General features: G+C 43.0%; 1 protein-coding gene across 14 annotated transcripts in view; it reads left to right on the forward strand.

Moving 5' to 3' along the window:
- Positions 1 to 13,222, forward strand: part of LOC117404595 (microtubule-associated serine/threonine-protein kinase 2-like) — a 103,033-nt gene that overhangs the window by 55,543 nt on the left and 34,268 nt on the right. For 3 of the 14 annotated variants that reach the window (XM_059031471.1, XM_059031473.1, XM_059031474.1), the window contains exon 1: positions 8,910 to 9,128. The exons of 7 other annotated variants lie outside the window; for them this stretch is intronic. In XM_059031471.1, coding sequence (XP_058887454.1) covers positions 9,055 to 9,128 — 74 coding nt within the window. In that variant the 5' untranslated portion in view covers positions 8,910 to 9,054. Of the gene's footprint in view, positions 1 to 464; positions 2,115 to 4,553; positions 4,764 to 8,909; positions 9,129 to 13,222 lie in introns of those variants that run through there. 4 more of the 14 variants (XM_059031467.1, XM_059031469.1, XM_059031468.1 and 1 more) reach the window with 3 other exon arrangements.

The following is a 13,222-nucleotide window of genomic DNA, read 5'->3' on the forward strand; positions in this document are numbered from 1 at the left end:
TTCACAGTTAATCTGTGTTAGTGTGTGTTGTTTGTGAGAAAGTTCTTTCACAGTTAATCTGTGTTAGGTGTGTTGTTTGTGAGAGGTGAGAAAGTTCTTTCACAGTTAATCTGTGTTAGTGTGTGTTGTTTGTGAGAAAGTTCTTTCACAGTTAATCTGTGTTAGGTGTGTTGTTTGTGAGAGATGGGAGAGTTCTTTCACAGTTAATCCGTGTTAGTGTGTGTTGTTTGTGAGAAAGTTCTTTGACAGTTAATCTGTGGTGTTTGTGAGAGATGAGAGATTTCTTTCACAGTTAATCTCCTATAAAAGGAGCCTGCAGGTATCTAGGCCAGTCTGTATTTATTTAGCAGGATCCATATACTTTTTGAACTGAAGGTAAATAGTGAATGACTTTAAAGTTGTTCATCTGAATTTACCCCCCCCCCCCCCCCCCAAAAAAAGTCAACCTAAATCGATACTTTCAGATCTATCATACATCACCTATCAGAAGTCAACCAATCGCAGTGAAGAATTGGCCAAAATTCCAGTGCATTTTATCCTGTGTGCAGATGTCAGATTAAATTACTTGGAATTTATTTAACTGGCCCCTCCCAGAATCTCTTTATGGACAAATCCAGGACAAGTAGGTTTTATACAGGAATAGAAAGAAAAAAAGCATCTCTTTTACCTTTTAGATGACTTTCAGAAACACTATTGTTGGCTATCTTCTGTATGATTGATCTGATTTATTGATTTTACTTACAATAAATCGATTAATGCTGTGTAGTGGATTACTGATCCAGCCCTGAAATACATGGTACTGTAATAGTCTTTTATAATTAGCAATGCGTGGGATCCCAGCAGACACAGAACAGAGTGCAACTCTACTAGGAGACAGAAAGCAACTGTTTATCTACTGTCCTTGCGTTCGTAATTAGTGTAGTGCTGTTTATAGATAGCAGGTTGCTGAGAAGAGCTCTGTGCTGCTGATTCCAGGAATGGAGGGGGTTACTCAAAGCCCTAGGAGGTCTGGCTAAGCCGGACAACAGCTGCGTGTTTCTGGGTGTGGGATTTCATCAAAGCGCTCTGTCCCAGCACTCTGTGTTTAATGCAAGTTGAGGGCAGTGGGGTCTGCAGTAGTGTTGTTGATGCACTAAGCTCATCAGAGGCATTGTGAGTTCGTTAAGGACTGGAGATGGAGGACCTTCAGGACCAGTTAGCTGTACAGACAGTGAGCGAGGCTGCGACAGGTACCTGCAGTGTTACCGGATCTGTCTGACCAGGGCAGCGTTGAGAGCTTGTGCTTCTGAATATAGAGCTCCTTGGTTTCCTGAGCTGGTGTCTGGGGGCCGCGTTATGTATTTGCCTATTTGTTTTTGTTCCTGATCAGTAAGTTTCTTTCAGTTCACTTGGTTTATTGATTCTGTTAGAGGTCAATGTTGCTGTCAGCCCCTGTCTGTCTCTGTAGTAAACAGAAAAAGAAAGCATTTGCTTTGCTTCCAACCATGTTTGTCACTGAGCAGCAAAACTAATAATAGAATTGGGCGTCTGCCTCCTCCTTTAAGATACAGCACAGCTCAGAGCTCAGCAAGTGCCTGGTGGCTTTTCTGCCAGGACTAGTTAGTCCGGCTCCTGTGTTGAGCTGTACAGTCAGGCCAGTGCAGAGTTCAGTATGTTGGGAGTTAACACCAACTTGTAGAGTGAAGTATGCATCAAGGTAGCTAGGAGCTTGTGTGTTGCCTAGCTGTATTGTGATTAACCCAGCATGGCTAGTTTGGGATATGTGCTGTGCTGTACTGTACTGTACAGCTCTCTCTTGAGTCATTTTAAAAACAGTGATGTGTTGATCTAGCTTGAAGCTCAGCACTGTGCAGTAGAGTTTGCATTGCTTTGTCCCTCCCAGAATCAGCCAGGTCTAGAGTTAGTGTTTGAAGCCAGGTTGGAGAGTGCTGGGTGTCCCTGTGATTATTTTCAGTATTGTCCAGTAATATGTGATGGCAGGATCCCTCCAGTGACTCCTGACAGCTGCCAGCTGTCCGTTCTTCCTCTGGCTCCCTGGCCGCGAGGCTGAGTGTCGATAATCCAGTCATGAAGAAGAGGAAAGAGCGCCCCGGAGCCCCCAGTCTGCGGATCCAGTAAGCACTAGGTTCCGAGTGGTGTAACTGTTGTGTGAACTCTAAAACAGTTCATCTTAAGCATTGAAAAGAACTCTAAAACAGCGTGCTTGAGAGCTGTTCATTTATCAGCATGACCAACAAATGACCTAAAGTTGAGCTGAGATCACCTGCAGGTAAACTGACAGAGCTTTGTACTAATATATACTGTAGTGTATGTCAGTGTGGGATCAGGACAAGCAATGGAGCTGTCTTTGAATTGACGATTTGTATGGACTGCATGTATTGACAGAAAAAGACACAATATGTTACTCGAAAGACTTCCCCAGCAGTACTGGGACAGTATAAACAAATAGACTACATCTATATGACAGAACACTACACATTATACATTTCAATGTACCCGCCTTTCTATACCATGAATGCGCTGGCTTCTTTGAACAGTGTTCTGGTAACTGCAGTGTTTGATACAAACTGGATCAGAAGAAAAGAGTTCTAATCTTGTAAAGTTTATTGTGGGCACACCTTGTGAACGCGAGAATGGTTCCGCTCCTTGGCGGTTCGTGGCCTGTATAAACAGTACCCATATTAGTCTGGCATGTGCGGTCTGGCATGCCTTTGTATTTGGGGAGGTTGGGATTCCAGGGTTCTGCTCAGAGCTTGAGAGGCACGTTCATGTCATGTGTGAAAATGATTGATGGAAGCAGGTTGTGGCTCACCTTACCCACTGCCTAATTGCCTTTTATTCATTGGATCACAATCATTTTTAAAAATCAAAAATACGGCTTGCATTTCATTCGGTTTAAAAGCCCGTCCTTAGAAGGAAATCTATTTGTGTCATATATTCTTGGTTTTTAATTGATCACTAAGTGACAGTACTCTCTGGTATCGTTCTTGAAATGTCATGCAGATCTCTCTCCTCTACATCCTGCTCTAGAGCAGGGCACTGAAAAGTTGTAGGATCGTGGAGGTGTTGGAATTGTCTCTGTATAGGACTCCTTCAGGAGTGCAGAGGATATCTGGAGGTGTTGGAATCGTCTTGGGGTGCCTCAGAACTACACATATTTATACTGAAAACCTATTATTTAAAATAAGCAGGGGCCCCTTAACTACTTCCTTTTATCTGTCAAACAGATCATTCTGCTTCTCTCCCAGCCATCACCTTACAATATACACCATAGTTTAAATATAGGTCAGTACATACATATTCTCTGGCCAGAGCTTGGTATAGTACATGTTGAAACCATGTCCTTGAACTTATCTTTCGAACACTCAGTCATCTCCACTTGACATGTTTTACTTTTCTATGCATAGTTCACTGAGCACGCAATTCAAACTCCCCACGTTTCTCTACACATCCACCAAAGACTCTGTATTCAGCTGGCAGCTTCTCTAACTTGAACCAACTGGCACAGCGTTTGTAAATACAGGGCTGGAAATCTGCTGGATCTGACACTCTGTGATGTCTGAGTTTTCCGATCTCCAGTGAGTATGATCAGACAGGCTTCGCTGAGGCTGGATTACCTGCAGGAGATCTCCGCAGCCTGTGTGATCAGACAGCCCTTCGCACACGGGATTGTAATTAACAGAGCTTAAGGCAGCGTGTGGCAGGTGTCTTTCAAATTGCATTAAAGCCTGAGCCGGATTTGCTGATTGGGCACCTGCTTCCTTAACCCATTTCACCTGATACTTGATACCATCACTTTCAGTCCATGATATTTTCTAAACACCCAACGATCCAATCTTTTTACTGTGGCACAATAATATAAGAGTAATGTAAATAGTAACTCTATCCATTCCTGAGTATACTAGCATACAGGAAAGGCAGTTAAAACACAAGTACTGTACATTACTACTTCATCGGTTAAAAAACTCCATTTATCACAAAGACAGTTTGTAACTTCAATGCTCGTCGCCAGAGGAATTCCGTTAAGAGAGTGCAAAGCACTACACCTCCACCGCCTTTAAAAATTTGCCTCTTTTATAAACAGCTGCTGGTTTTTCTGTTGTATTTCATGTAACGTTTTCCTGTGTTGGCTAGTGGAAATTCAAGTCAGAATTGTGCAGACTGGATTGTGTTCAAAGGGCCCCCCAGTCATGGCTCCCTCTGGGGGAGAGCAGCAGCATCACATACAGGAAGCACATTGTTGGGCATGTTAATAAATGGTACATCTCTGTGTAAACCTCTTCCTTTAAGAAGGTGTCTGATTTATCAGGGACTGTGCAATAGGGATCAAAAAGCTGTATGCTAGATAGGCTTTAAAAGTACTTGGCTTATTTACGACGGTAAAGTTGTCAAATTGTGCTGAGAATGCTTTTTTTTTTTATTCTCCGATTGGGCTGATTTATTTGAATGTAATCTTTTAAAGGGAGTTGTGTACTGTGCACAGGGGAGAGCTCCCTAGCTCTGACCCCAGAAAGAGTTCTGATCCAGTTTCTGATTTGGCTTTGCTTGGTTAGAATCTGGCCCACGGCACACTACCGCTGCCACAGCAGCGATGTCCTGCAGCACCTCCTTTCTCCCTCGTCCCTGGGTCCCAGTCCCCAGCACCTCCACGTCCCGGCCAGCGCAGAGGCACCCGTGTCCACCTCTCCTCTGGGCTTCCTCCCGGGCCAGCTGAACCTCTTCAGCCCCCTGAGCCTGGCTGTAGGCAACCCTTTCCATTGGAGGTAAGGATTTGGCATGGAGTGCAGCTGTGTGTGCTGGCTAGCAATCAGAGGCAAACGCATGTGTTTGTTGTTTTTGTTTTGGAAACTTCAATCATGCAGTCTGTTTGACTAAGCCGTCCTCATCATCAGTTTGTGTGTATTGTGTTTTAAACGCTGTGTGCTCAATAGAACGCTTTGCTGTAAATAACAATGAATCTGTGTTGCACAAGTCTTCCACCGGTACTGTTCAGCAGTTTTATCTCTGTGATGCAGTCAGGCAGATCAAGGCTTAAACTGTAGCTTTCAAATGCATATTTGCTTTATTCTTCTTTGTTTCTGTCCAAAGCGTCTAAGAGATAAGCAGTGACAGCAGCTGCTCTTTGAAATGAGTGTTGCACTGCTGCAGCACCAGTCAGCCATGTCTCATTTGTTCGACTAATCCAGGTAATGTACTTCCCAGGTGTATTCGCAATGCAGAATACTTATACCAACTGGCTTGTTGTTGGTGTATTAAGACAAGGCTGACTGATTCAAAATTTTCCATTAGTTCGAAACCCATTTCACCAGTTAATCCTCCCTCTCTCCGAGGCGGTGGTCTCCTGGGTCAGAGCCACAGTTCCTGTCTGTCTGCAGCCGAAGCCTACCCCGGCCAGGCTTTCTGGCTGTTATTTACATCTATTAAACCCAGTGGCTTAACAGCTGGGCACAGGGCATTGAGAGGCAGGGTTACTGCCGCAGGACTCGGGTTCCACTTTCACAGGAATGACAGGAGCTGTGTTTACACAGCAGAGGAATATTAGGGTTGTTTGCTGATGTTTGCCAGCTTTAGGGGACAGGAGGTTGGGGGGTGGCTGGTGGTCAGCTGTCTTTGGGTTGGATAATGTTGCGGGTGAGTTTCTAGGTCTCGAATGGGACGCTACATGTCTGTCCAGATGGCAGGGACTGTGCTGTACAGTCTGCAGGGTTAGCACTGACCTCTCATACCAGAGTTACTGAATAGCAGAGGCATCAACGCTTTAAAAAAAAAAACAAAAAACACACTAACATTTTTTCCAACATTTTCCCACCTGCAGTTGCATTATTGTACAGCACACAATTGAGACCGATGTTTCTAATTCAACTTTGTATTGCAAGAATTACCGACAGCATAGCTAAAGATTGGACAACTGCATGGCATATCTTGTGCAATCACCTGAGCATTGTTTGTCTCGAGAGATCCAAAGGTCTCAGCATAAGACTGAACAATTAAAACCAACTTTATTTTGTGTGTGTCTGTATTATTAATAAACTATTAATCAAATAGCAGTGAAAGTCTGGTTGTTCTACTGACTACACCAGGGGGTGCCATTTCTCAAAAGCACTGCTGTTTTAAAAGATAATTATCCAACATAGTTGGACAATTATCATCAACATTAAAAAAAATCATCCTGTAGTTTTAATTGATGATTAAAGCTTCATAAATAATGTATTACAGTATGTGTTTGTTTGTATTTGGTTGTGTTCTGTACAATAAATTAGCCCTGTGTTGTTGCATACTCAGATTCAGGACAGATATAAAAACAGTATGTGTTTGTAATTTCACTCGGGAGTCCTCTGTTTTCTTTTGTTCTCTTTTTAAGTTTTACTTCATACTCAGAATAACAGCTCTACAGAGTCTGTGAGCCGGCTAGGCCCTCTGGCATGAGTCATGAGGTTCCTGTTATCCATCGGAGTCCTCATCATAGAGGAGTCTAAAACCAGTCCTTCACAGTGCTTCTCAACCCTCCTGAGTGCTGGAACAAGTTGCAAAGACATCTCTGCATAATATTAAATACATACTGGTATATGATAATACAAAAACAACATTGTAGACTGATCTTCCATGTGATGGGGGGGTGGGGGAGGGGGGGTGTAGTGTGTTAACAGGGCCCTACTCTGCTTGGCATCATAGTTTCTATTACGTTGTAGTCATACACCAATATCACAATACAGTAGCGCTTTCCTGCTAATCCTTTCATGGGTTGTGCGATAGCTGAAGAGCCCTGTTTTATATTCCAGCGAGCCTCTTTGCAGGACAGATTGTTTCTCTCTCTCTCTCTCTCTCTCTCTCTCTCTCTCTCTTTGTCTCTTTTTACTTTTATTGCATAGCATGAGCTGCACCCACAGGGCTTGCGCCTTGGACTCGAGCAGAATTTTTTGAGACGCGTTGTGCTTGATACAGTGTGTTGCTGCTCGGTAAAGGGTAAGCCTGGAGTGCTCTTCACCACAGCACAGTTCTTTAATCTGCATTTACACACGTGAATATTATCATCAAGCAATTACTTCCAAAGGTGGAATGCACTGTCTAATATTTATTCAGGTTGTCAGTGCTTTTTGGATCCAGTTTGCGTTGAGGATAACAAACCTGGCTGTGTTCTTTTGAATTGCTGTTCTTCTCCCTGCTCTCGTTCCAGAGTAGTTAATGCTTTCCTTCAGTCCCTGCCTTTGTGCTTTCCACGGTTTGCTGCTGCAGTTTGATGTGTGTCACCATGCATTTCGGTCCAGTCTCACTCACTCTTACACTACCTTCTTTGCAGCAGCTGGCTGTTTGAAGCTTGTTTACTGTGTTGCTGTTACACTGCTTTCTCTTCTGTTTTTTCAGCCTCTTGAATTCTATTACATTGTTCAAGCTCACAGGTTGAAATACCTCTTGCAGGCTGTGATGGATCACGTACTGCAGTATGTAAGCTAGCACCATTGGCCCATCTCTTCCTTTTATTTCACCACTGATTCGCTCCAAGGCCAGATCAATAAAGCTTCTTTAATGTAAGCCTGGTTTTTCTATTTCATACTGTATGTCCTGATAACTGCCTCAGCCCAGGAACTTTTCCCACTTTTCCCAAAGACTCCCACTGCACACTGTAGCAGAGTCACCCATTCCAGGTTTTAGTATGTGCTTGATTAGCCACAGTGTATAAGCAACAAGCTCAGGTGTGTCTTATTAAACTCTTAGTAAAACCAGGAATGGATCGAACAGCTATGCAATGGGAGTCTTTATACCCAGATTCCCCAACACCTCCGGTCTACCACGTGAACAGTGAATTGGAATGCCTCTTTTGGCAAGCGAGCCATTGCATTCTTCGTTGCATGCTCCAGGTTGTGGAGGCAGTGTCGTTATTGTCATGTCATCCTGTACCTTTTAAGCAGGAAGCCATCGATCTTTGTAGAGCTTGAACAAGATCTATGGGCTGTCGGTATTAGTTAGTTACTTATTATCGCTTTGCAGTCTGCTGCTTGGAGCTTGCCTCTTTTTTAAATTGTCTGGGGTATTGAATTTTTAACCTTACAATGCTTTTTTCTTCTTATTTAAAAGCCTGTAATGCTGGTATTGAGTGCGATGCCCATGATACAAATACTGTTAAATCAACTGTACAGTTTCTATCGTAGCTATTTGTGTTTTTTACTTTGAGCACCGTCTGTGACTAATTGTGTACCTGCTGCAGGCTGTGCTGAAGGTCTCTCAGGAAAGTGACACACGCAGCACGAGTCTCAAAGGTACAGTTCCTAGGGAAAGACATGCACTCAAATGAATCTGAAAGCCTGCATGTTGTTCACTTGAAGGGTCCCGTTTTTATTTTTTTTATTGCATTTGTTTGAATTGTATTAATACATGTTTAGGTTCCTCGTTAAAAAACTGGACCCTTATACGCTGATCGCGTCTCTCTGTCCATCACACTATACCGGGTGAACACGATAACTGCCTTATTTTGCAGCAATCTTCACCTCTTCAACTCTTAGACCTAGCCCCTTGTAGTGCAGTAGACTAAGGAAGCAGTGTGGTCCAGTGGTTAAAGTCCAGGGCTTGTAACCAGAAGGTCACCGGTTCAAGACAATGGTTGCAATCAAAATAGTTTTTTTTTTTTTTTTTTTTTTTTAATGTATTCATTTTTATAATTAAAATTGTGTAACTGAAGCGTGTTAATATTCTGAAATTCTTATGAGCAGTAATACACCTTTAAATTCCGATTCCCTTCTCCTGAGAGAGGGAGTTTGGTGGGTGGGGGCTGCATTTACAAAGAGGTTTAAAGAGAGATAGAGAGAGAGAGATAGAGAGAGATAGAGAGAGAGAGAGAGAGAGAGAGAGAGAGAGAGAGAGAGAGAGAGAGAACACACACAGTGAGGCTGGGCAGACAACACAAGCAGGAGCATCAGATCGGCAACAGTGCTCCCCTGCTCTCCTGTCTCTCTGCTCTGCTCTGCCAGCTCCATAGGGAATCTCTGCACCCTCTCCTAGTTGCTGCTGCCGGACTCACTCGTGCTGAGTTTTCTACAGCCATGACAGCTCCAAGGGATCATGTCTGATTCATTCTGGACAGTGCTTTCCAATTTCTCCCTTCCTGACGCCAACATGTTGCGACGATCCAAGAGGTAAATATAGAAAAAAAATTAATTAAAGGGTCAGGGAACAGCGCTCTGTACAGTAGCTCAGCAGCAGTGCTTCAGAGTGATTCTGTCCTAATGGCTTTTAAACTGACGGTCAGGTATTTTAATAAGAAAGGTTTTTGTGTGATGCACACATGCATGCTGTATTCATTAGGCACTGTGATGCCTGGAGCTGCTGAATTTAGTGCTGCTGTCTTAAATGTCGTTGTGTTCCACTGCAGATCAGATCATTTGCAGGGGGAAAGTGTTTTTCAGATCAATGGTGGCTGTCTCATGTTGTCTTAAACCGTTTTCTTGAATGAAGTTTGTCGTGAGCTGTTGCAGTCGAGGACTCTGTTTTGCTCAGCTGCTGCAAAGTTACGTTTCCGGCATTGTTTTTAATCTTGGGATTATATGGGGTTATCCAGATTACAAGAGCTGGCGGCTGCAATTCGAACTCATGAATGAATTTAATGATAGATACACAAGGCTCGCTGAATGCAATTCTTTTTTTCTGCCAGTGCAGCATACAGCTTTTTGCATAGCAACAAGGACATTGTGGTTTTAAGTGGGTTGCAGTAACACAGAAAAAGAGATTAGAGTTCACAGTGTTCAGGCACAGCACTTACTGTGCAAGAAAATACAGGAAGATTAGAACATGCAAAATGCAATGGCTTATGAGGTTAGGAGTAACATGCAAGTAGGTTCAGTACTGTCTTAGATTCCCTTGTTGAAGCCATGCCTTTTAAGATAATGTGCAATCTGGGAAGTGAAAACAGACGGATGTTTGTCTTTTGAAGTATGTACCTGATATCAATTTCGTTCATTCATTCATCCATTCTCCAGCAGACAGGGAGACTGTTTGTTTGATGCATCGTTTCAGAAAGGAAAATGTCATTCCCTGACACAGTATGTCTCCTGCTGGTGAAGAGGTCCTGTTGAGCTGTGCTCTGTGCTGCAACAGGGCTGGGAAATTCAGTGGAAGATGCTGCGCAGGAGATTAGAGAGAATGCCTGTCTGCCATTGCAAGATACAGTGGCATTGACCTACATGCAGTACAGCAGGTGTACTGTACTGTATATCATGCCTTATTGAAGCGTCTTTGTGATGCCTTTGTTGTTTCAGCAATAGAACCCTTACTCTGGTTTGAGGCATTCCTGTCTCGTAGTTGACTTTGTCTGGATAAGCTCTCCACAGGTGAGGGTCATTGCTGTTGACTGGGCTAATTTACCATTCTGAGGGAAACAAGTCAAGAAACAGCTGCTTGGATTTGTGATGACTGTTGCTTTTTCTTAGACTGTGTGGAGAACAGCGATCCACACAAACCCAAGCAGCTGTTTCTTCCCTTCTTTCACTTGGAATGCCTTTATTGAGGATTTAAACATTTGAATAGTTTAAATATTTACTGTAACAGAGCTTCCTCATTTGGTGGGTGCAAGTTCTGAGGTTTGATCAAGATACACCCTGTAACTTTAAACACATGTTCAAATACCTGTCTTGGTGCCTGGGCTGTAGCGGAGCTTCACACTGTAATAACCTCCTCCTCCACCAGGATTTATATTTTCGTTCAGGACTAAACAGCTTTCAGTGCCGCCTGCGTCGATTTGTTTTTAGAATAAGATTAGGACTGGAATGTCCCGTTCTCGTTTTGCAGTCTAATGGTTTCAAAGTTTGAGGAAATTGAGGTGAAAGGTGGTGTTGTTCTCCAGCTACTGCAGCAACAGAAGCAAATGAGTACATGTATGCTCCTCGAAAAGAGTGGGTTGATAGAATGGAAAAACACACAGTTCTAAATGATTCCATAAACATGGACAGCAGTGAAGGAAATAAGACTCCTGCTGCATAGCAGTTTCACCCATTCCAGGTTTTAATAGAAGCTTGTATAGGTAACAAGCTCAGGTTGTTAAAACTAGGAAATTATCAAAACTCAATGGGATTCTTAATGTATTTCCATCCCTGAGAAACTGCTGCTTGGGTTTTTAAGGATTGCTGCTTTTCTTGCTCTGTAGAGAACAGCAATCCACACAAACCCAAGCAACTCTTTCTTCACTTGTTTCAAATGGTAAATGAGCCCAATCAACACCAGTGATCGTCACATGTGGAGAGCTTATCCGAATAATAGAATAATTGTTTCGTCCAGCACTATACCTTGCCTTGCCTTGCCATTGCTTTGGTGCTGTAGCCCCCCCCCCCCCCTCCTCCTCCCCCTCTCCTCCTTCTTTGAGGCAGTGTTTATCCACCCTGCTGCCTCCCTCAAGACTCGGTCACCTGTGCTGTTGTTTATTGCTCTGCCAGCCACTCCAGTTTGAGTGGTTTATTAGGCTCTTGTTGTGCTGCGCGGAGCGTGTCAGCATTTCTCCTTTTAAATTATAGAGCTCTCTGCTCTCGCGTCTCTTATCTGGAATGAATGCTCTTTCATTTAGTTTGTCAGCAAGACAACAGAGAAGCGCTTCTCACCGCGATGCCCTCTGTGTGTTGACGTCTGGAGGGGGTTATTCTTGCTTTCAGTGAACTCTTGACATAAAAAAAACAAAACAGAAAAACAGCCTTGGCCAGAAAAGATAGCTCTCCCTTTTACATGTCACTATGCACTAACTGTAGCAGGGGTGAGGCGCTATACCGGTTTTGCGGTTTACCGGCGCTGGGTACGTTACGGTATTGCCACTGTTCCTGTTATGCTGCACCGTAAATACCATCATTGCGGTATATATATCGGTTCATGTTCCTACGAACAAAATGTCCATCACCTCCGTTTTGCCTTTGCATTTTTCTACTGCAAATGTGTTTCTAAATCAAGTGTTGATACTTCCAACATTAGCACAGTCATTTGCCAGCAGACGTGTTTATCTATATCAACAAAACAAAAGAGAAAAGCATTTCATAATTTTTTTTTTTTTTTTTTGAATGATCCAGCAAACTGGATATTGCATGACATTTTTCTAGTAATATGTGTCTGATGCAGCTGCAACAGATGAGGGCTGTTTGAATTATTAATACACAGTACAAACAGGGCAACTGTCGATCAGATGAGACTGAAGAATTCACGCGTGGGTTTGGAAATGAAAAGCGGGCTAAATTATATTTAACCCTTGAAGTGACACTTGGTTGTGTTTACAGTGTAATCTTTCATTGCTGAAAGCCTGTTGAAGCGTGCACATCCTAAATCCTAACCCTAGACCCTCCCTGTGATTTTATAGACACAATTCTCACAGACACTCGCATGCACTGTTCTGGGTGTGGGTTTCACTACAGTAGCTTCGGTACTCGAAGGAAAGGATTTGCATTAGCGTTTGAGGTTCAGTGGGATGCATCAGGTTGTGTGATACACTACCACCACGGATTCTGTACAGTCGGTGAGATGAGGTTAATAGGTGTTTGCCTCAAGTGGGTCCTGCTCCCAGTGCAGATCATGTACCTCCCAGTAAGCGCAACCAGTGCCGGTGTGTGCCCCAGTGAGCGTGCCTGCAGTGATTTAGGACTGGTGTTTCAACCTTGACAAAGATGATCTGGGGTGTGAAGGCATGTCTGTTATAGTCATATAGCATGAAGGGTGTTTTTCCTCTTCTGTTAAAGTGTGGAAGAAATTCAGTGAAAATCACATTCAGCTCAATTTTCGCATACTGTAAATTAATTTTACACGGATTACACCATAGCAGGTATTAGAACAGCTGTATAGAACCACTAATGAGAAAAATAAAGATTTCCAAATTCAATTTAATTAAATTAGATGGATAATTATGCTAAATATGTATTCCTTTTGCTGACTGTGAGAAAATAAATAAGCAGTGTTTGTACTGTGACAATTGGCATCCAGAAAATAACAGAATCCCAGTGGAGTAAACGATCAATACTAACTAATCCCACATTAGCTTTCGTGTTTTATGGTAATTGGCAGTGCAAAACCCCACATTCTGCCTAAAGAATAGGGTTAGGGTCACATTCAATTATTACAGTTCCTAGTGATCAAGCTCCATTCACCTTACTTTTCACAGGAGAATTTAGCCAGCGCACGCACATACAAAGGGTCCTCACAATTGTGTAATGATCACACAGTACCTGAAGGGTTAAAAATATTGCGTATGAAATAGAGTGTTTATCAG

This window comes from Acipenser ruthenus, chromosome 10 (genome assembly GCF_902713425.1).
Source record: "Acipenser ruthenus chromosome 10, fAciRut3.2 maternal haplotype, whole genome shotgun sequence".
NCBI lineage: Eukaryota > Metazoa > Chordata > Actinopteri > Acipenseriformes > Acipenseridae > Acipenser > Acipenser ruthenus.